The 25,844-nt window shown below is 29.0% G+C and overlaps 1 protein-coding gene across 1 annotated transcript in view; it reads left to right on the forward strand.

Moving 5' to 3' along the window:
- The window catches only part of LOC114127736 (monocarboxylate transporter 12), a 315,421-nt gene that overhangs the window by 270,858 nt on the left and 18,719 nt on the right, over nucleotides 1–25,844 (forward strand). Inside the window, 1 exon segment of the mRNA XM_050198714.1 lies at nucleotides 19,992–20,177. Within this exon segment, the coding sequence (XP_050054671.1) occupies nucleotides 19,992–20,177 (186 nt within the window).

The following is a 25,844-nucleotide window of genomic DNA, read 5'->3' on the forward strand; positions in this document are numbered from 1 at the left end:
ACAGATTATCACCACTGTAACCGATTTCGTCCCCAGTTGGCCTAATTGAAAAATAATGTTAAACTGAATTGCAGGCTTCCGTTTAGATTTGTGATGTGTCCCACTACTGGTCGATTTGATTCTCGTTTTGATGACTATGATATGCATTATATACCTACGCATATCTTCCTTCTCGATTTCACAGGCTTAAAAATGTTAGAACTGTCGATTTAGCAATAAAGTTCTTGTTTTTCAAATTAAAACACAACGGTTTTTTCAAAATTTAGATAGCCAGTGGTAATAGTTTTATGGATAAAATAATATATATATATTACAGTCAATAGCATTTAAGCTATATAAACTTGGTTATTCACTCCCAGCGTTAGCATTATAATATAGTTATGCACTTATGGTGTTAATTGTGTTCATTGAAGTAGTTTTAGAATTATTAATGAGTTTATCTTTGAAGATCAATTTGAAGTAACAGCCAAGATTTTTCTTTTTGGCTGGAATTGTTCGTATACATCCGGCAAGGAACACGTAATACAATAGACGTTACGTGCGCAAAAAACGTTTTAATTATACTGGTCAGAAATTTACGATTCACACAAGTGGTTTCACAAAAGTAAAAATATATAATCTTCACGATTCAGACATAAAATTCAAAGACAATCGTTTTGTATGAAAATTATAATTTAGGTGTTAAACAGTATTCAGTATATATTTTATTAGAGATTATTAAAATAATATTTTTCTTTTTAAAAGTGATAATGTATCTATCTGACATTTTAAGAGAATATTATTATGTGAAATGAGTATATCAATTTATTACCATACCATTACTCAGACACACGTTCTATACTTTTAACTTGTTGAAATATTCATATTATATTATAATATATAATACTATGTACGGGACTTTAACGCGCGTCTGCACGTCATTCAGCCGTGTTCTAAAACAAACATTGTAGGTACAGATTACCGGTCACCCACGCTTATTAATTGTAATATTATACAACTGAAATTCACGTGAAACTTGCGATCAATACACAACGTAAATTCGTAGTCAGTATATACTATACCTACACATATAGGTGTTATATTACAATAGATTTATAGAATTATCGAAATGCGTATATTTTTTTATCAGTATAATGTATTGTATTATAATATTACTTATTATCATATTATATTAAAATCACGCCTCTATCATGATATACGTATTCTAGAAGATCACGAAAACCAACCGGTAACCAAACGAATTACAACTAATATTAAATATAATTTAAATTGTTTGTAATATTGTTATTGTCACATTGTACAAACATGAACATTAAGTATTATAATACAATTAATTAAATAATAATAATAATAATAATATATTTTAATAAAAATAAAAAAAACCTTAAATTATATTTAGTACCGAAAGAATCGAAATAACTAATGGATCACCGTTGTGAATAGTTCACAGATAATTGAAAAATATAAAACACATTATAAAAAATATCATTTGATTATAACTATAGATTACTTTTTTTACCCTCATCATATCTTACGATTTCTGACCGTAAAAACTAATCATTTCTCATCTGATAGGTCGATGATCAGATCTTGAAAATGTTAAGTTTTAAAGTACAAAGGATATTAACCGATGAGAGAAAAAATAAAAATCATCGTACCGAAATAATGTCTAACCTATGTATATATGTATAATAATTTATAATAAAATACTATAATTATAATAATATTATATCAACATTTCGTAACGTTAAATGCTAAGTGTGTATATAACTTATAAAAATGACGTTGAAATTAAATGGTCTTGTGATATGGCTTCAAGGTGTTCGTAAAGTCTACCGGTGGGTGGTAGGGTGATATTGTGGGCGGTGGGATGGATGGAAATGTAATCGGCCTGTCGTCATAATGATATTTTGTTTCAATTATCGAAATAGTCATCACACTTGCGGTACATTGCTGCTGCTCAGAATTACTATTACAATTTCCAATAAAAAACACGGATCAACCACACACGTAGGCATATTTATAATAATATATTATATCATATCCTCACGTACTCTTGTTGTATTATTACGACGGACCAATAGATTAGAACAGTGTGAGACACAGCTGCTGCGATGAGTTGAAATAAATATATTTTCCCACGTACCTATTACTTATGCATAACGTTTTTGCTGAAAAAACGGAAATTTGACGTCACTGACTCACTGTGTATAAATATAGGCCAGGTTCACAATTTAAACTCACTGCTTTATGAAACAACTATCCACGTTCATAAATTCTGACTATATAGAGTAAAGAAAAGCGCGATTACAGTTTTGATTTTCAACATGTTATTCTAAAATACCATGTACGGTAGTGTGCGTTTTAAGCGATGAGTTGATTACGATAAACACCAGCTGTTTCAGCCGAATGCGTGTACGTGCATTTTTTCTTGTAATATTGTACCCGAATTTTCGACAAAATAACAGAATAATCGATCTGTTGCTTTGATAATACCTACCTATATTTAGATTATAATTAATATAGAATATTAATAATTATTTATTTGTATTATGTGAATATATTCACCATAGCTGAAACATGGTAGTTTAAATGTAATTTATAGATAACAGGTGATTTACAATTAAATTACCACACGAACATTTACTTTGCTGTATAATATGTACAAAGTCGGTCGCCGACAGGTAGGTGAGGTAAATTACGAGTGCGAATGACACAATTGTGTACGAGCCATTTTCATTATTACTAATATGCATTGTATATAATATGTTATACAAACCAAAATCAGTGCAACATTATTACTACTGTTTAGAACCACGAAATATGTTCGTAAAATAACGGTTAACTAATTTTAATTTTATTTGAAAATGTGAATTATTAAAAATAATATGAACAATTTTAAATCGACAACGTTGCATTAACAGAAGGGTATCTTTTTTTTCAGTTTCGTTAACGTCATTAATACTTTGTGTGGTATGGGAAAGTGTGTTAATATAGTAGTATGAAATAGCTGATTCAAACCTACTCCTTAATCCCTAGTTCGTTGCCGGCGCCGCCGTCAACCCAGCGTCCTCATCACGAATGTTATCACTTCTGTTATGAAATAAAATGTTTTATTATGCCTTATTTTTTAGTATTATACGTATCGAGATATCAAATAAAACATAACTTAATCATTATAAATGTATGGCTAAAATTATTTACATATTATATTTAATTAGTTATTAAATCTAACCCATAAAAAATAAATCGCGACCCATAAGTTGGGAAACATTGAGCTATTTCATATTACCTAATTATATTATGTTTTATACACTGCATCGCACTCAAATAGTTCAGGCGACTTTGTTGAACTTTCAAAATTTAAAATATATTCTCTAACGATAGAAAATTCCGTGGTGTATCTAACGATTTAGTACAGCGCCCATTATAACATAAAAAGTGAATGGTGATTCATCAAGCTGTTCATAACCGTTTTTTTCATTTAATAAAGAATTTATTTAAAGATCCATATTTTCAAATTCTTAGACCTTACACTACCTAATTATATTAAGGAAAAACGTATTTAAAAATGATTGAAAAAATATAAAAAGTTTAATACATTATCGAATACCTAGTAACTATTTATATTAATTCAATAATATTTTTTAAATTATTCATATATTAATAGATTAATACGCATAAATTACTTTCATTTTAAAATTACTAAAGTGCCTGTAATTTAAAAACTCTTATTTGAATTTTTATTTAAATAAGGAATTATCCGTTTTATTCTTTTATTTGTTCCTAGACACTGTTCTATATTTATTCTATTATATTTTTATGCAGAGGTGTTGCAATATTGTAGTACATATTAAGGAATTTTTGATATTAAAAATCTTTATTATTAATAAGTGTATTGCTACATCAATAATACAATTTATAGTGGTAGGTAAGTAAAAGGTGTCATCATATGAAAAAAAACCAGAAGTTTATATTTTTACAGTACACTCCTTAAGACGTAAAGTACCAAAAAAACAATTTCAAGAATTTTAAAATATGGCCTTAATGTATATATTTTAAAAATTCCAAGAATCGGATTTTATTGGAGAAGAAAGAGGCAGTGAGAGCGTTTGGAAAATCACCCTGTACCTACATTCTATTTAATTTATCATAGTATTATATTGTTGGTTGCATCGATCGGTCGAGAATACCTAACCCGTACAATGTGTACAATAATATATTATAGGCTCGTATAATATACACTTACTGGCGCGCTGACTCGAACCGATTTTTCAAACAGCTATTTAGCACCCATTTATTTCGGTCCAACGACGACGGCGGTACACCGAATGATTAACCGCGAATCGACGGGTAACGATGTGTTCCATCGACATGATTAAATCGAACACGGCACGCGCGTATATATTTCTCGACCGGCGAGGAATTGTATTGCCCACAGTCGTGATTATATTTCGACTGTGTAACAAATATTATAATATCGACGATCTACGACGGGGGCGATGCGAGAGAACCCCGCGGGGAACGACCGTCTGGAATATTATTATTATTATTATTAAGACGCGCCGCGGTGTAAACGACGCTGACAAAACGCTTTTCGTCGACTTTCAGGCGGACGTTAATCAATTCCGAGCCCAAACCGTTTCCCGTCGAATCCATTAATTTCGTTTGTAATCGTTATTACTATTATACGCGGCCGGCTCATTTCGGCATATTTTTTTTTTTTTTGTTTTAATAACACGCCGATATAATATTATATCATTCGTATGTACGCGCATAAATGTAGTAGAATACGTGTGAATATTATCTACGATTCGTATATTATTATACTTCTCTGCCCACTGACGACGACGGTATAATATGTGTGTATAGTAATACCGGGCGTCGTCGTGGGCTCTGAATATTGCATACAACATAATAATATTCCGACGCGGAATTTTTATTAGGTACTAATAAATTAATATATCAAGGGAACATGACGTTTCCATTTTATCGTATTAAGAACGCTTGCCAACACGTACGCATGAGTGTATACATTATACGTATATATAACACGTAATAATCGTATATTATTATTATATTATTATATATACAACGAGAAATTACGGGAAATATTACTATCGGAGAGAAAATTTTAATATAATGCCTACTTTGATCTTGGTTCCTCCACTTGGTAGTCGATCGATATTTTATTGGTATATGTATGAAATCATTTTTCGACGATTGTCGCAATATGTATCAGATTTAAAAATAAAAAAATAAAATGTTTAGTGCTATTTAAAGAGTATCGTATAACGTCCTACCTCTAATAGTTATTTCTGTATAATTGTGCTTGTATATTTTACCATATATTTTTTTTAACTATTTTACTATACATATACAGTACAAATTAAATTTTTATAAATCGTGCTTAATCCCGTTTAATCACTTGGAACGTAAAATTATCCACACAACAGAAATAGAAACTAATGAAAATAGTTTCGTCTGGGACTTCAATAAAACTCCTTTAGCGCATACACAATCTTAACTGCAGACAACGATGCAATGTTACAATTTCAAATGCAGTTACGTGGAAAACACTAAAACTTAACAGTATAACACAGTTAAAAAGAAGAATTTAGTATCAGCTTAGATTTTAGAGCCAAAACATAAATTTGACCCAAAACTCTGAGATAAGATTTATCTAGAACGCATATGGCTATGCTGTACGTATACATATAAATATATAGTTATATTACTAATATAAAGTAGTAGTAGTTAGTTATTAATGTAACTAAACTTAGCTCATCCTAGGAATAACGTTCAGTTGTTTAAATCTTCTGGCTTGACACTAATCCGTCAGGCGCTTAGTCTAGATGCAGTATAATGTTAATTGTTTTATGTAGACATCGTTGATATAATATAACCTTCGATGTGGTTATGGATTATTGACATATTTTAATAAATGGACTCAAGTACCATGTTCGATATTATATTTATAGGTATCTACAATTAGTAGTGTAATTAAGAATGACAATCATACATTTTTCGTCGGTATAATAATTCGTTTATATTACAAATTAAATGATAATAATATTATTTAATGCGGTTAAAAATAGTAATGACACAGTAGATAATATATAGTGTTAAATATTATACTATATTATGTGAGCTAATTTATTGTAATAGCTGAGAAATTGTTGGAAATCAATTTGTTCGAGTCCGATTTAATATTCAATTTGGCTGATAATCAACTACAATGATTATGTACTTTGCGAGGAGTATAATATATTATAATGTACATCAAAATAATGTAAGAACGGCTCTCTAAAATGTGAGTCGTCACGGAACTAGCTAGAAAAATGTAATAGGACAGTTATAATTACGTCCTTACTTCGAATTGTGGCTTTTCATATTTTTGAATTGATCCAGTTTTGATTAGTTCGGAGTTCTTAATGCCATCAATTCAAACGCGCTTGGATGCAATAATAATGCCCAAAGCTGACGCGACGCAATTAATCATTTATACATCATGAAAGGGTATATCGCAAGCTAAGCTTTTTAACAACGTGACGCGATTTTTACATTTTAAAATCGAATTTGTATTTTTATATAAGAGATCAATATTATATACATGTATATAATGTTATATTTAACGCTGATAGTATGATTTTTACGTTCTCAGTTGGAATATTATAATATATTGGATATTTTCCGAAGAGGATTTTATCGAAATTCCTGATGTCGTTATTAAAATATTATTATACATTTTACGTCTTGAACAATTATTAATACTATGTATCTTCAGTCTGGCGCTTGCGGATCTATCGAAGTATTGCTCTGGGAAAGAGTGTTGTCGCTAATAAAATATATTATTATTATATTATACAATTTGTTTTCTTTCCCATCTGAGTTTCAATCATACAGCGGAGACGACGGGATAATATAACTGTTTGGAACTATTATCGGTTGTCTCGTAATGTATAATATTATTATTATTATTATTATTATGAAGATGATACGGAACGCCCAACTCTCGCAAAACCACAAAACCCCGTCGCAGATGGTCCCGACAATATAATATGTACTATTTATGTGGAAAACGAAGTCTCTGCATCATATATAAACACACATTATATATATATATATTATATTTATACGTATAAAATATATATATATATATCACAAAACGTACTTATAACGTAATGTATGGTCGAAAACGAAAAAAGTTGTAACGACGTGCTGCACACATATAATAATACACCCGTATTTTCTCTCGACAAAACCATTATTTACTCGTTCGAAAATATTATAATAATAATATTATATTATGTACGAACCTTGTGACTTACTCTGAAAGTCTAAACGATATTGACATGCCGCCGTTCCATTTGACACACCGTCCTATTATATAATATTATACATAATGTATACACATATTATAATATAATATACGTAATGTCATCTCCTTTCTCAAATATCTGGTTATTATATTATATACGGGGTGATACATTAATAGTGAGACACTCGTTAACTATATAGGAAAACCATAACGTATTTTAAATCATTTTTTTTACACGATTTTAAGTCATTAAAAAACAACACATTATTCGAAAAAATTATCATTTTGGAAGTTTTTTAAACTATTGAATTACATTATAAATTTTTACTTTTCATATCGAGAAGAAAAATATTATTTTGAGTATTTATATCTATAAAAATCAAATTCTAGACGAGTAGCTTATCAGTAAGTTATACATTTATAAGTATTTAAAGTTAAGACTAGCGGAGTAATGAACCAACCATTTTGCGAAGTACACTACCCACTCCACTCGTCTAAACTTGAACTCATAAATTACTTTTACAAAATTTGATTTTTATATATCAATTTCATACTCAACTTAAAATTATAAAATAATAAATATTTTTCAATGGCGTTAACAGTTTTTGAAATAATGAGTGTCTTATATACATCGAATGGATCACCCTATATCATATTATGATGCGTGTTTATGTACAATGCAATGTCTGCAGCGTAAAAGGGTCGGATCGTGCACGTTCGTACGTGTATATTATATATATTTATAGGCGGGCGTGCAGCCCGTAAGAAGAAAGGTTTTTCCGACCTCCTCCGGTGGGTGGCATAAATCACACATAGTCGCGGGTTTTTGACTGTACCGCCGCAGCATTAGAAAACTTTCAGAGCTGGGTGGGCGGGCGCGCGTGCGACTGTAAAAATTATATTATTGCCGCGCGGTTCACCCACCGGTGGAAATGATAATATTATAAGCCCGCTTGAGGAAAAACGGAAAAGTCGGCGGCGTTTATCGTGTGGTCCACGGTGAAAATGCTATAAATAATATAATGATAAAATCGAGATTGGAACGCCACTGCTCAGAATGCAGAGTCCCCTGGACATGTATAGTATAGCGGAATTTCACTCTCCCCACGGCCCCACCTCACACTCGCCTACCATTTATAGAAAAATCAGACGATATTTTTAAAATCAATTGCGTATGGTTTGACGAAATTTGATTTTCGTTTTTTGTTTTGCATTGACCGACGAAACAATCACCTAACTGATTTTTGGGTGGAAAAAAAGGCATTAAAAACGGGGTCAGTAGGAATTTCCAGAAACAATCTCACGGCGGACTTGTGATTTTTAATAAATCTATGATTAGGAGACCAAAAATATTTTTCAGAATCTGTTCTGGCATTAGCGGAAACTACGTACTTGCGCTTCACCCTCAAATATAATGGTACACCTGCGATAATCGATTTATATATACCGTTATTGCCTATACCGCACAAATCGGTTGAGCGAATCGACTTTAAAATCGTTCAACCCATTTAACCGATTATTTACGTTGATTTACAAATATTGCGCTATTAATTTTTGCTCGTTATCGAATTCACCGTAGATAGATAATATATTGTTATTGTCGTACAGTGTTCGTCTAACGATCAGCGACGGTAATAATATTTAATCGTTGCGTACCTATATAAAACTGTCGAACGAAAACAATATATTTAATAATTTCAATTTTTTTTTCTCTCATAGCAATTTATGGTGACTATAATATAACGATGTCATCAAGACATTGTAGATTATTAGCTGTTTTAAACACAAAACATTATAATATTCTCTCAGAGTATAATACGCGTTGTATCGTTCGCCGCTGCTATCGTATGTACGTTTTAGCTCCGGGGCTGTATGTACAACGCGTGAAATGCGAAAATTGTTTACGGTTTTGTTTTGAATAAATAATAATATTAAATGATTTATGCACTACCGCCATAAAAACCAATCCAAGATAAATGGCCCTACATACGTAGTGTTTATTAATATCGGGAGCGTAAAATCGTTTTGTAATTATTTAAATCGTCCGTATCGCGATGGCCATCTTATTATTCAGCAAACTGATAATTATTCAAAGTAAATCGAAAATTGTTTAAAGAAGATTGTTGCTTTCTTTTTTTTATTTCAGTTATTATTTTATAGTTGCGAGTTTCAATCGAATATACGCTCCTGTCATTAGTATTTCAAAAACAATAGTGCGACAAAATAATACTACAATACACAACAAAACGAATAGACATTATCATCACGACTGAAATAGTTGAAACTAGTTGATAAAGTTATTAGATACGTTGATCTACTTCAAAGGATAGGCTTAAAATATTAATATTTAATTTTAGACGTTGTTTGAATAATTCATAAACATTTCCTACGGCGAGGAAATTAATTACAATTCAAAGATTAACATCGAATTCTATACAAAATATATGAAAAACATTAATATTGTTCGTACTGTGAATAATAAATAACATTTTGTATACTACGGTGCTTGGGTCAGTAATGCAAATGTTTATTTAATTGTTAATTTTCAATGATTTTTTTTAATTTTTAACAAAAGCCATGCCCTACGTATAATAATAATAATAATGTTTCATCCTTAACGATTATAAATATAAATAATTTATACGGTGATAACCTGACCATGCCCTGTAGCTATGCCACAGGCGTTAGGTAATTGAATGGAATCATTATTGTGTTTTTTTGCAACGGACTACATTACTGACGACGAACTAACAGTAGTAAGTGTTAGGTAAAAAATATCGATGGTTAAAGTTTACATGGAATATATTTTATAACGATTTAAAATTCATAAATTTTAACAAAATATATAATACAGTACTAATTTACAAAAATTTGCCTTAGAATTTATGACATTTAAATTAATTGAATTAACTGATTTTTGTCGTTCTCAAATAATATTTATTTTTAAATCTAAATTATTTTACAGTATTTTCTTAATCCTTATAATATTGACAAATTCAATGACTTAAATAACACATGATGTGTTAAAATAATTCCAATGAAACTAATGTCTTTAAATTTTATTCGTTGGTCAATCTCAGAGTTTTTTGCCCAATACTCCTAATTATAAGTTATTACTATGTACTTCCATAGTATTTATACAGTTTTACCTTGTAATATTCATACAGATCTGAGTGTTAATTTTTCATATTTTCTCTTCGTCATAGTTCATATTAAGTAATGTATTAGATACATTAGTTTATAACACACAATATAATATTATAATAATATTATACCTACTTTATAATCGTCGTAAAATCGTCCTTAATTTAAGTTAATTTTTTGTTGATTTAAATTACAATTTTGGTACCATACAACCATCGAGGCATTTATACTTTATATTTTTCTTATTTTGTCAAACATATTGATTTTTTTTACTATTTTAATGTTGGAGTGATCAAAATTATAGATTTGGTAATTGGTTAAAATGTGTTGGTAAATTTTTGTTGTTATTTTTGTCATATTTATTACTCTATTGGTTGCCGCTTGGCAATCATAAGTAAACATATAGTTTTTTTTTATGCATTTACGTGATTTTATTTTTATTTAAATCAATTTCATCCAGCGTTTTTTAAACTTTTAAATAATAAACCATGTTGACTATGGGAATAATTGTGAAATCGCTACGGAAAAATCGATTGCATTATACACAGATACAACTATAAATCTACACAATACAATGTATGTGCCTAAACTGCAGGCTAATGTCATAAAGGAACTCTAAAAGGAAATTAAAATTGATAACCGTAATAGATATGATATAAAAATATAAATAATATGTATAGACAGCACTCAGAACTCGAGAATTGTTTTCGACACAAACTTTTTCGGCATTCCATAAACGATCGGATGACTTTGCAAGCAATAAAAGTGCGCGCGTAACGGATAAAAAAAAATAACAACCACAAAAAATACTACGAAAACCAATAACTTTTTTTTTTAAAACGACGGCTTTCGCAAGAAATAGAAAACACTTTGGGAGCATTTAACTTAAGAAAAAAAAAATACAGCTCCTTGAAATCTTGTCATTCGGCAATCTTCGATTTTATGGCTTGGGTTATTACATGGTATTTTATTACGACAGGCCCAGCCCATAAATTTCTAGTCAAATTCGTGTTAAGCGCATTATTAAAATAAGCCTAAAGACACTGGGAAATTATGAGGTGCCACCACGCGTTGCTTGATAAATCCGGTCCAATAATAATAACGATGATTGTGATCATAATAATAATAAAAAACCTACGCTTTGATTAACTCGATAACGCACAACTCGTATCTATGAGTATACCGACTTACATATAAGACCAACTTAAAATAACTGAATTTAAAATATTAAGCAAATACCATAATAGTGTTCGGACAATGGACATAATATAATATAGGGCTTAACGTATCCAGGGTGATTTACCAAGTATGCACACTCACATATTTTCCTTGAATAATGCATATATTTATTACTTGATTTTTTTTTATACTATTTAATGAGTGCCTCTTGAGTGATGTAATAAAATTTTTCTCAGATAAGATAAAACTCTTATTAATAATTTAGGTTGTCTATCAGATGATATTTTTTCAACATTTGGATGCATCTGAGTCAAAATTCAAATAAGTATAGTTTCAGTTTTTCTAATACACATGAACTAGTCTTTAATTATTATGGCTAAACATAACTAATAAAAATAGATTTAATAATTATTATACTACTATATAGTATACCATATGATTTGTATATAGTACTGTATGCTATACAATTTCAATTTGTTATTGACATTGATTCAACCAAATCTTAAAATCACCATACCTAGCCTATGTTAATATAATGATTTGAAAACTAAGCTTTTATGTTTTCCACAACTTTGATATTACCGATTATTATCTTTAATGTACCAGTTAAATAACCCCGAAACTGCTAGTATTTGATTTTAAATCCACCAACATTTTTTTTAAATCGTCTGCTTAACAATGTACAGTAAAAAAAATAGTTTACATTTGAAAAAAAAAAGGTTAATCGCTACAGGGCACTCCTTTAATATAACGACAAATCTAAGTAACTTAAAATAATGCGGTCTTTAAGTAAACTTAAAAATTACAGGTCTACATTCATACTTATACAGTGAAATGAGTATGAGTTATGTTACAATATGACCGTGGATAGCAGTGTGATAAGAATCTTATGGTGAAATCAATTTTCGTAACACAAATATTATTTAAAATAAGTAAATATACAAATAAATTCATATTTTTTGTATTTTATTCAACATACATTCGTCTCTCTTATAGTATATCTCCTATATTATCTAACAGCTACAATATTCGTCAAAAAATAATAAATAAAAGTTTAACTGCTTTTAATTAACTTTAATAGTCATTACGACAATTATTTGTCCGACATCCATGTTCTACATTTTCCAGTACAATATACATTTTTTTTTTTAGGTATATTGGATTATTTTTCATTCTTGTTACTGCTGAAATGCTAAATGTATACATTAACCAACATAATATAAATATTAGTTCAATAAGAACTCGATTTTATTGAATAAAACCGTTCACTCTTTAATTATCTTAAGAAAGTCATTTCATTTCAAAGAAACTATTTATAATCGATAACACAGCAGAAAAAGGATTTGCATACAACGAAATTAATCTAGTGTTTATGTAATACAACATAAAATTGAATTTATCGTTTGCATTGTAAGGCCAAATATAATCTTTCTGTACGTCAATCATAATATTACTCATTTTGTATGAACCTGCTTAGGTATTTTCTAATTATACATTATTTTATTGATTTATGTAAATACTGCTTGTTTACTGGTTTATTTTTGAATTGAAAAATAAAGCAAAGAAATGGTATTTATACTAAATTATTTTTTCCGTTTAGTGTTGTGTTGAATTTCGATCAGTTGTATTTACATTTAGAGTATTTAAACCATGGGATATTTTATACAGTGTGGAATTTAAATTTAAAAGTAAAAATATTTAAAGTTTTTGAATTTTAATTTCGCAGATTTGTAATGATATTATAATAGTTACTGTTCGGATTGAGAATATTTTTAGATTTGAATAATTATTTTAATATTGAAATAAACTGTATTTATGTATTTCGTAAAAGAAATAACTCTACTGAGAATTTATTAATTACAAACTGTATACTGTAAATACTTATATCATTGTAAGTAATTAATTATACAGTCTAGAGTTTATTATTATTTAATATTACGTTAGCGAAAGTTTATAAAATAAAACTAATAAAAGTTGGCTAAATGTTTATTATATGAAAAAAAATATTCAAATAAAAACTATTTGAGTATTAATAAAAAAATACTTGTAATTAATTATTAAACACCAATTCAAAACCAATGTACTATAATAATTATTCGGTCCTTTGTATTAATTAAAACTATTATTATTAGCGCCAGGTACTATAAAAATAAAAATAAAGTGTATGCATTGGATTATGGGCGTGATATTCTGTTGTTATTTTTTAACACATAAATAAATGCACCCAAACAGAGCTCTGCCATAACTTTTTAATTTAATTGTATTGGCTGAAAACGTGAACCATAAACGATTTTGTCCTCTCAGCCGAACGTCGAAATAATATATTATTATGTTTTTTATGGTTATGACGACCTTCGGTCATCGTTTGTCACCGTGGTGTTGCTGCAGTGATCAAATTACGCGCACAGATTTATCACTTTTAAAATATTTTATCAAATGCTCTTTAATTGAATTGTTTAGAACTTAATAATATTCCACCTAGGATTTTGTCATATAACGTGAATGGTTGTAAAATATTATTGTACGATTAATATTTGTAACTATCAATAATAATACCAATACACGAGATTCAATAAAATAATTTAAATTGTATTAATGAATAATAATGTATTCACTATTATTGCATTAAGTTTCGATTAATTATATTATATATAATGCATATTTCCGATTGAAACTAACAATAATTACATACTATCAATTAGTTTGTAGTAATATAAATATAATATTTTGGCAAAATATAATATTAAAATGAATACTTCTATTTTTCACATGGTACCATTATCATGAATTAATATATATATATCAATTTATTTTTTTAATAACAGGTAGGTAGTGTTAAACTAATATAATGATATCATTTCTATAGATATAAATTCTTAAAACTACCTATACCTTAATATTATTTATATTGTTAAAATATATTTAACTTAATAAATCAAACAAAATACAAAACCCATTTCCGAATAAGTAGACTGTAGAGTATTAACAATAAGGTTGTCATATTGGTAGAGGCAATGATAATATCATAGTGATCCATATTACTGTTACCGGAAAAGATGATAATCAGTTAATGTCGACAATGACTAGTCAACAACGACAATACTTGATTTAGAAAGGAATTGTTATAAATAACTAGTAATTGACGTTAGTTCCTAAACAAAGAAGGCGATGATGCTAAATATTGCAATAATATTAAAATATTTAACTAATTAATCATTATTGTTTATTTATTCAATTCCTAATAAAAGAAGGCATTAATGATAAGTGATAACATTAAATATTAATTTTAAAATCGAATAGTATACGTATTACAATACATATTATCTATATAGGATGGTGGTGGTGCATAGAAAATCGAGGGATATTTTCGATTTGAATTTCTGAGTGATCGCAGTGATTGAGAGGCAACGCTGGCCCCTAATTTCCTTTGAAAAGTATTTGAAAATTTTTTTGGCAATAAATTTTATGCTTATCTATGCGGATTCATAACACTGTCTAATATGATACGAAAATGTTGATAAAACTACGAAATATCCAACATTGTCTATCCTTCCAGTCATTGTCAACAATGACTAGGAAATCACAAAAATTCCTGAATTATCATATTTTCTGGTAACATTACCTATTTATGTAACGTGGATATTATTTTCATTGTGATAATAACGTAAATAAATAAGCGTACATTACAGTTGAAAACACGGGTTTTGCGGAAAACGTAGTTTGTCATCTGTTTTATAATGTTGAAAGGAGAAAACGATAAAACTGTATATACACACGGAATAAACCCAGAAAAACCTCTTGCTATATATGATTTTTCGTCGTGTATATGATTGTATTTTTTCGGTAATTTAGGAAACTATGCGTCTTCTTTATTGCTTTCGATGCACACAAAAGTGCATTGACACTGTGTTTATTGTTCATCCCGTAAAATACCCATTTTATTGTTAACGGTGCGCGATTTTTCTTCTGCAGCGGCCCTTTCCCGGCTGACTCGATAACGTCTCGGAATTTATGGTTTATTTACTTAAACGTTGTCGTTTACTCTTTGCGCGGAACGAACGGGATAATGTATGTCCATTAAAAAAGGAAACTAACTACCAAGTACAGGTTTATGTTGGTTATAAGTTTATAACGTTGTGGCCACAATGAGCCCATATTATGTATAGTATATCTATCTGACTATCTACATATAGTTATATAGATGCGATACAATTCGTACTTTGATAAAAAATATATTTTTATTCGTTCATCGGTTTGTTTTTTTCTTAATGTGCACTTTGCGAGTGGAGAGACATATTTATAAATGTACCCATATCATTTTTTCGTATGCAATTACGTTAATTATAATATAGTCATGTTTCATGATATTAATGTAATTGTAGGTATTATTGCTTTTACAATCCGTGAGCTGAACAAAATCCTAAACAAAATTAAACTCATCACTATTGTAACAATATATTTATATTATTATAACGTATAGACTATAATTATTTTAGTGAAAATGTAAATTTTTAATATCATAATAATTCTCAAAAACGATTTAATTTATTACCTAACTTATTTTACAATGGTTTTGAAAATGTAAATCCTTATTTTATTTTTTTTTACTCTTAAAATTCTGAATAGAAAATAACCTCATTGTAAACCACGATATCCCTCTGTTTATCTGTGCATTTTATAGTTGTGATATAATTATATCTTTGTACTTGAAATACTGCGTTAAAAGGTTTTATTGTTATAATGTATTTAACTACAGAATGAAAAATTACTCAAATAATAAATGCAAAATGCTTGAAATTAACATAACTTGAGAACACGTACTTATTTGACGAAAAACTGTCAGATCTTACCAGTTTATCTATATTTATATTAATGGGTCATTCCTAATGGAGATTAACATTAAGGATTTAGGACGAAATCTCGTGCACAATAAACTTTGGGTCAACAAGAGGTTTCGGCTAAACGTTAAAATTAAATGGGAACTATCATAATATTATTATTGTACAGGTCATAATCGTTTTTGATCTAAAACAGTCTGTTTTCAAGCTTATTCAGTTAGTAATTTATATCATGAATAATGTGGGAGCCTAGTAATAGAAATCTGCTTGATCAAAATAAAGTATTTTTTTTTTCTTTTACTCGAAATTCCGTTCAAATTTGAAACAGAACCCATTTAATTTCTGAAAATTACTGTTCGTATAAAATGATTGTACTTTTATGATTTTCGGTTTATTATAGAAATAGCCAAATGTCGATATCAAAAAAAAAAAAAAAATCTCGATCCTGATTTCAAGCTTGACATAATATTATTATAGAAGGGTTATTTAGATATAAATTTTGTATTTTTGTAACGTAGGTATATGACGTGTGAAACTATAATATATTATTACGCCCACTATTGTGCGTCTTGATAGTCGATTTGTTCAAAGTCCCTCGATAAACCTACGTTTATTATAAGTATATTAGAGAATATTAAAATGTATAATTTGAGGTTTAATGGTCGTGCATTAAACGGCCATTACATAGTGCATTATATTGTAATCCAATTTTATTACATATTATTATAGTGAGGCGGTCGTGATTAAAAGTTAATTTATTTATGCAATATCTATAATTAGTATTAACTTGCTTCATTAATAAATAAAAATAAAAATCCATTATAAAATATTTACAAGATACCTACATAATATAATATTAATATAATAATATTTATCGAGTAAAATTTTATGATATAAAATTAAGTAACGATAGTAAACTGTAGTTAAGTTTACATTTTTGACGTTAATGTTTTTCTTTAAATAAAATAGAGTGGTGTTTAAAAATAAATTACAATATAGTTTATCGTGTTTAAATGGTGGTATAATATTAAGTTACAATTTGCATAATTATAAAACTTACCTATCATTAATAAAACATAAAAGTAATGTTCAAGTATGTGTGTAAGTTTTCCGCAGCTAAGTCGGTGGTTCTGAAATTCGGTATGGGTAGTCTTTTACACTAGGATATGCACCACATAATACATTTTTTAAATTTGCATTTTAAAGAGAAGACAACACAGGGAATAGTTGGCTTATGAAAAGCGAATATTATTTTTTTGTATACGATTGTCATTTGTTAAATAAAATATAATAGTTATTATAATTGTACATAATTTAACTTCTGTATTTTATATTTAGCAAATATAATTCACATAACTGTTATAAATCGAGTGTAGTTTATATTTAACTGAGCTTAAAAAGGGATAAATCCAAGAGCGTTTAATTTATCATGCCTCAAAGCAACGTGGTTTAGAAAATCAACTAGTATAATAAAATTAAAAATAATTAGGAATAGAGAGTTAATTTCTAAAATAAAAATTTTATGATTCATAACTCTATAGCTATAATAATAATATATATATATATATACCTAATGTAAGGAACTTATTTCAAGTAATCAATTTAATTTACTATTGTAAAATAGTGTTTGTTTAACTCGTACTGTAGTTTGTTATCTACAACGGTATTGGGGTATTGACGATTAGTTTAAGTGCTCCTAAAGTTTTGAACGCAGGTGGTATAGTGTGTGAACGTGTACATAGTACCTATTACTTTTAGAGATGTAATTTTGGGAATTACAAAAAAAAAAAAAACGTAGTGGAGGAATTGAGTTTTGATGAGAATTCGTTTTTTAATGCGACTATATAACAGTGTAGTTTTTAAAACTTAAACAATCCATATAGTTCAAATAGTTATAGATTTATTATATTTGAGATATAGGTATGTAATTAATTTTATCTTGTTTTTTTATTTGTACGAATTTCGAACTAATCTATATTATGATTTTATTTTCCGTCATTGTATATAATGCATTAATTTACCGTTTTATATCTTCGTTCGCAGCGGAGGCCTTAAATATTACCGAAAACGCACTACCAACAGGTACTTTTTTACGGTCATAATAATTATTGACATGCTACTGTTTACGATGACGAACATAACATTAAATGTACGCTACCAGACATCGCAGTAATTCATATAATGAAATACCGGTATAAGAATCACAGTCGGCGCCTCGGCGAGCGTACGGGTTATTGAAATATTTTTGTCGAGTGCAACCAAGTCGCCTCACTCTCTAATACACACACACTCACCAACCGTGTATTATTAACGTTATCTGGGACGAATCTCCATTGACTGTATTGTTATCGGTATTGTGATATAAACGCATAAACTTAGTTTAAAGTATTTGTTACACCCCACACATAGTTAACCCATCACGTCTTTACAGAATTTACCAAAATAAATACACACGCTCCAGATTTTTCGACGTTTTCCAAAATAATCATATATTTTTAAAATGGCACACAGCACACAGAGATTAGTTTGAAGAAATTCACTGTAAAAGTGTAAACACTGTAAGCTCAAACAGATCATTTATTAATTATCTTAGAATTGTAAACCGACGTGTTTCTTATTGATAAAAACTTAATTTAATAGTTTCAAACCCTCCAGCTACGGTAAACTCAATAAAGAAATAGGCGTGTTTCTTTAAATAATTTATAACGTAATTAGATAACCCTAACCGTGTTACAAATGCATACGATATAATATAAGGTTTATAAGTTTTGTAGATTCCCGGATAAATAAAATCGCGCAGGTTGATCTCCGAGGATAATATATGCGTATTAATATGATAATATATCATAAATTAACAGCGGTTACGAATTGAAACAGTCACTTCGGACAAATCCTTCCGACAGGATTATCGGCGTTTACCCGACGTACTCACATATTATTAGTTTGAAATTACCTACCTAGTTTGTCCACCTTTATACTTTCTTTTAATACAGGGTGAACATTTTCATGGTTGTAGTCCATAAGGAAATTAATAATGCACATGTGTTGTTTTTTAATACAAATTCTAAACGTTTACAAAAAAATATAATAATAATATGTCAGTATGAAATATTAGATAAACCCTATTTATTATGTTCGTGTATCAAAATTTTAAGTAAAATATTCTATTTCCGATTAAAAAAAATTATAAATATAAGTAATGTTTTAAAAAAGATATATTATGTATTTCTATAAAAACATAGTAGCCTGAAACATTTGAACTTTACTATATTATTCTTTATATTACGAACGCTTTAAAAAAAAAAAAAAATACAAAATTTGTATTGAAAAATGAGTGTAGTGCAGCAGTCAACTGTACCGCCCCGTATAATAATGTCGTATCTACCTGCCTACGCTCGTACCGACGATAATAATATAATATATTTAAAAATATGTAAATGTCCCGACGGTTATAATAACGAGGTGTTTGTATAATATACGTAAGTTAACGTATGTGTTTATGTGCGCAGGATGGCTGGGAGCAATGTCCACGGGAGTGGCGCTTTTGCTGTCGCCGGTGACGATAGCGTTTTGCCGGCGGAAATCCACAAGATTGACGGCCGTCATGGGCGGCCTGATCACCGCGCTCGGATGTCTCTTCACCAGTTTCGCCACGCAGTTCCATCAATTGTTCTTCAGCTACGGCACCGTCATCGGTAAGCGCATAACGACGATATTATAATATATTATTTAAATCGTACCATACATGTGCGAGTCATTGGTGTATATTATACTCCGTAAAACGCAGACAAAACGGTGCGAGAAATTTTTCGTTTGCAGGAAAACGAAATTTTAAGATATAGAAAAACCGAGCCGCAGTTACGAGTTTTCCAGACGGAGACTACTTAATACCTATATAAGACATAAACGATAGTTTAACGTGTCTCGATCAGATTATACTTAAACCAATGGCAGTGGGTTTTATATTATGATGGGTGGGGGTGGAAATGTCACAAGCGGAATGAAGCCCTTATTGCATATCAGATAGTGAATATTTCAAAAAGTATCATTTTTTAATTCAGTCGTGATATATCACGGAAAAATGAGTCGGTGATCGTTTGTATATTAGTGGTCGTTTATCATATATAAATATATTATAATAGCGAATTTAGTCCCTCAACAAATTAACGCCTAAAGGCAGCACATTTTGTGAATAAATTAATGTTTCGAGGATAGAGTTAAATTTCATGTTCACTGCCATTTAATGATTTCGTTATAATAATGTTATACTGTTCTTGCAATATCGCATAAACCACCGCGTGAGATTAGATATTACGCATACTTAAATAATATTAAAACAATTGATTTAACTTCGAGTGAAATATATTTTATAGACCGAAAAATTGTTTTTGGTACAATCGCGGCTAACTATATTATAATATAAAATATGAGTATTCTACACACGAGTGCGTTTATGTTTGATATTTATTTTTCATAAAACGACGAAAGGATCAAGGATTCCTTTGTCGTAAAAATAAAAATCCGACAACGAAAGGATTCCCGTTTAAGTAGAACGTTCGCCACACCGGTTTATCGTAATAATTTACTGTCGGCATTATCATAACCAACCACAACGGTGGGCATTGAATAGAAGAAACAAAAAAAAAAAAAAAAACCAAAAAAAAAAAAAACGGAAAACAATCCAAGTATCAAAATTCACCCGTTTTGTCACGCGACTGGCGTACGCGGACTACGCTTTGCGATGGCGTCGTAGAGACGTGACCGAAATTCAATTGCTCACCCTATGATATTATCATTACGACACGATGCTGTTAGTATTTTTTTTTCCGAAACACGCTCACTCGACCGCGATAAAACGTCACCAGTGACGAAACATATTATTATTATTATTATTATACAATATCGTGTGTACGCGCGTGCTGTAACAATATATAACGTCAAAAGTCGCTAAAAGTTGAGGCCAAAAATTGTGTACGTTCGGTTCGTGGCGCATCGAGAGTGTATAATATTATTGTTACAATATACCTAACATCAGTCATTCGAGCACAATCGATGACGAAATATTATTTATTGTTATGTTATATGTCTCACGTGTCACACGTCACGCCGTGACGCGTCACTACTTTCGCCCGGCGCGTGTATATACAGGGCGATTCATCGATAACGCTCTTGTCCTTCGAAATTTCTTCCTCAAATAACTAATATGATGAATTTATTCGAATTTAGATTTTTCAAATTTTTCAAATATGATATAATATTATTACGTCATAATTATAGTAATAGTAACTTCAAAAAAAAAAGATAATTGCCATTTATCCTGTAAATTGTTAAGAAGATGATTTTTTTGAATATTTGATGTAGGTATCTAACTTATAACTGAAATCAGTAATTTTTGAGTTTTTAACTGATATACTGATATAATTAAATTTAAATTTAAGGGGCTATAATGATTCGAAAATAAATAGTTATTTATTATTATTATTTTATATTTTTTAAAAACTGATTAAGTAGGCATATACTTACTACTTTCTAAATCTAATATAAAGTATATTTTATAATTCATAAAACTATTTGAAATCACATATTGTCATAATAGGTATTCTAGTATGCAATTGAATTCCTAACCCAAAAAGATACTGGTTAGATTTTTTAAATGCATAACATTTTCAAAAAAATCATCTGCTAAAGTAAACTTTGGTTTACTTCAAACAAAGGTTGGAAAAGAACCTATGTCTGTACATGAACAGCCTAAAGTAGTTACTTTTAACATGATATAAAAACATCAAAGTATTTTAGATACTTGAATATTATAGTTAAAGATTTCAAATGAATTCGTTGCTAATGGAATAAAAACGTGAAAAAAATGCGCAACGTACAAAGTTGAGTGAATCATCCTGTATAGAAGAGGAGTCGACCGGACTTTTAATGTCATTCGCGTTTTTTAATTTTTTTTTTTTTATTTTCGTTTCTTTCCTTCCTCTCTTCTACCGTACCGACGTCGTGGTCTGGGCTAATGTGTTTGAATAACAATTGTGCGTCTCGCGATGTATATTATAATAAGAACGATCGTAATAATATATTAATGGAAATGTAAACTACACGTGCGCTGCACAACAATAGCTAGGTAAGCGCCGTAGGTCATAATGCGCGCTTGATATTCTATGTGTCTGTATTGGAGGTGGGTACTTTGTCAATTTCTCTTTATCTAACCGCGAACGCTTAAAACCGTTAATGGCATGCTCATCTGTATTATACATTTTGTTTTTGTCACCGTCAACCTACATTTCTATGTCACACGAAACACAACATCTTTAAATTCGGTGATCATTCCTCATCTTTGGTGCCACACGATGGCGCACGTTTATCTTATAACCTTAAAAAGCCGTATGAAACTATTGAATACCAACTACTTACATAAAAATACATGAAAAATCCCCCTTATTGATTGTTATTGAAAAAAAAAATTGGAAAATGTAGGTTCAATAAAATAACTAGAAAGTTGCTCTCGCCCAGCTCTACAAAATATAGTTAATTTCTTAATAAAAATATTATATTTTATTAGGAATAGTTTAGTGCGTATATAGTGCAAAAGTAGAATAAGCTCAACATTGTTATTAGAAATTAATTATCATCGACTATAAGGTACTTTTACAATAAGTGTATAACAAAAAATGACTAAAAACATAATTATGTCGTAATCAAGTATAGTATAATAAATTATTAAAAATAAGAATTGTTTGTTGACTTCGTTGTGCCTAAATTATATGTGTATGGAAAAATATATATTATTATTAATTTAGACTCGCGTACTTAAGATTATTTTATTGTGTAAATATGAATATTATAAAAAAAATCGAAAAGAATACTGAGGATTTTCTAAAAAAATATTTTGTATTTAGAAAAAAAATTTTCAATTGTTACACAACCGTCTTATGATATTTTCAGATAAAAAGATGAAATCACGCTATCATGTTACTTTTCTTCATTATAAGCACCTATACTTCTTTATGCGGGCAGTATAAAAAACGTAATTTATGTGTATCGTTCTTTTACAAAATGCAATAAAATATAACATCAAAATTCTTCATTTTTTCTAATCTTTATTTTGTACACTTCGTAAGAGTCACGTAATTATTATTTTCAAATATATTATACGCACTACGATGGCTTATGAATATTAAAACGAAAATGCTATGCCAGTACACAACAATAATATTTAAATTATTACAATATGTATGTTACTATATCATATTATTAACCGTTATCAATAATAAATTGTTATTTGATAGCATCATGATATTATTCATCTAAAAATGTTTATAACACTGCTGTTTATTTTTATGCCACCATATATTAATTTAAATTAGTCTACATTTTACGAGCATAGAAAAATAAGTAGGTAAGTTCCAGTGTTTTCTTTTTTTTTTTTTTAATTCCTCAGTTTTTATGATTAATAAATATTGTAAAACGTGCACGCATTTATCGTTTCGATGTTTTTTTTTTACACGAAGTCACATTGTAGTATACATTTTAAGTTCGTAGTAAGCGTAATTTGTTATGTTATTTTTGTACTTAAACGCATCGTGGTGTGCATATCTGTATACAAAAATAGGAGTTGGACAAATTATTTTTTTAAATAATAAATTGTTAGTTTTAATAAAAGCCAAATGACAACATATTTTGCTTAAAAAACTTCAATTGATATATTATATTTATGAAAAATTAATGAATACAATGCTATTTGTGAGTTGTTTATCGTGATTGAGATAAGCCATATTAATGTACATAAATGCATAATATTACGAGTATATTTCCGAGACCATAACGATGTAATACGTATTTCACTCACTCACTATAATTATCACTCACATGATATCAGTGATTTTTTATCACTATTATGTTATTATCTATTCAGTTATTGATAAAGTAATAGTCGAAAGTATATTATGGTACACCGGTCTTGGTGGTAGGATGGTGACTAATAAAATGAGTAAATCATATAGGTTGCCTGAATGATCAGGAAGCATGATGTGAGAAATTAGTGGATGGGATGCGCTGATGTTTAAATCTATAACTCTCCGTTTCATACTACGAGTACTATCCAGTAAATATGGAACAAATTATTTTTATATTATTTTTTTTATACATTAAACTTTTAACTACTTATTATTAAAATTAAAATAAATATTTAATATACTAATGTTAAAAAAATATTTTGTCAAAGGTCACAACAATTTATTTAACAAAACGGAGTAGCTAGTTAAATGGTTAACCCCATATTTATTATATATACTTAGGACGCAGTGTTATATTATACCCAGTAATGACAAACTTTCTGTCAAACTTTATATGTTTTTAATGACTTCATTGACTTTGGTTATTTTTCATCTCAAAACCCAGTGACAGACCAATTTTTCCGGTTATTATTAAATTGCCCGAATCAGAAATTTTTAAACTTTTCAACTAAGGAAAAAAACAGATTCAAAAGTGTTGGAAAACTACGAGTATAAAACAATTGAGTTTTTTGAGTACTAGCTGTTATTGTGACGATTCTGATGAATTAAATTCCGGTTTTTTATTTAAAACATCAGAAATATAACTCATTTAAAAACAATTCCCATTCAAGTTGTTTCAAGTACTTTTTATACAATAATTGTCGAGCCAAACATTTTACCGTCATACTTAAAGAACTAGTGACACTTAGGATCAAATCACAGCACATTAACTGGACAAATAAAAATAAATTGCTCATAGGAATCGAACTTATAGCGACGAGCAAATAAAGATTTACTTTTTTAACGTTACTCGTCATTGTCAGTTTTGTATTTTAGTATCGATTAACTACATTGCAGACTAGACGTAATACACAAATAATATTATTTTGTTCACGTAATCGATTTGCAAAACAAAGTCTTGTGCTGGCAACGAAACTATTAAATGTATATTTTACAGCATTTTTACAGCTCAGCACCATCCTATAATAAAACGTTTACGTTTATATCTGTTAAGACTTAAAATAAATTGCCTCTTGCAATCATGTTGGCTGGATTATAATACTTTTTATTAATTTATAAACTAATGAATAACGTTTGCGTAGATTCTATATTAATGTGTAGGCACATTTAAGATACATTTATAAAATTCAAATGATGTTTGACCATAGCAAATATACTAACTAAAAATATATATATATATATACATTAAGAAACACTGAATAGTGCCTGGGTAAAAAGAAACAATTCAAGATCACTATTTTTCAAGAAACGAAAGAAACATTGAAATCTATCAAGTGTATTATATACTATATATATACACTGTAAATGCTTTTTACATTTTCCGTTTATAATTTAAGTATAAATATA

The sequence above is a fragment of the Aphis gossypii genome, chromosome 1, assembly GCF_020184175.1.
Source record: "Aphis gossypii isolate Hap1 chromosome 1, ASM2018417v2, whole genome shotgun sequence".
Classification (NCBI taxonomy): domain Eukaryota; kingdom Metazoa; phylum Arthropoda; class Insecta; order Hemiptera; family Aphididae; genus Aphis; species Aphis gossypii.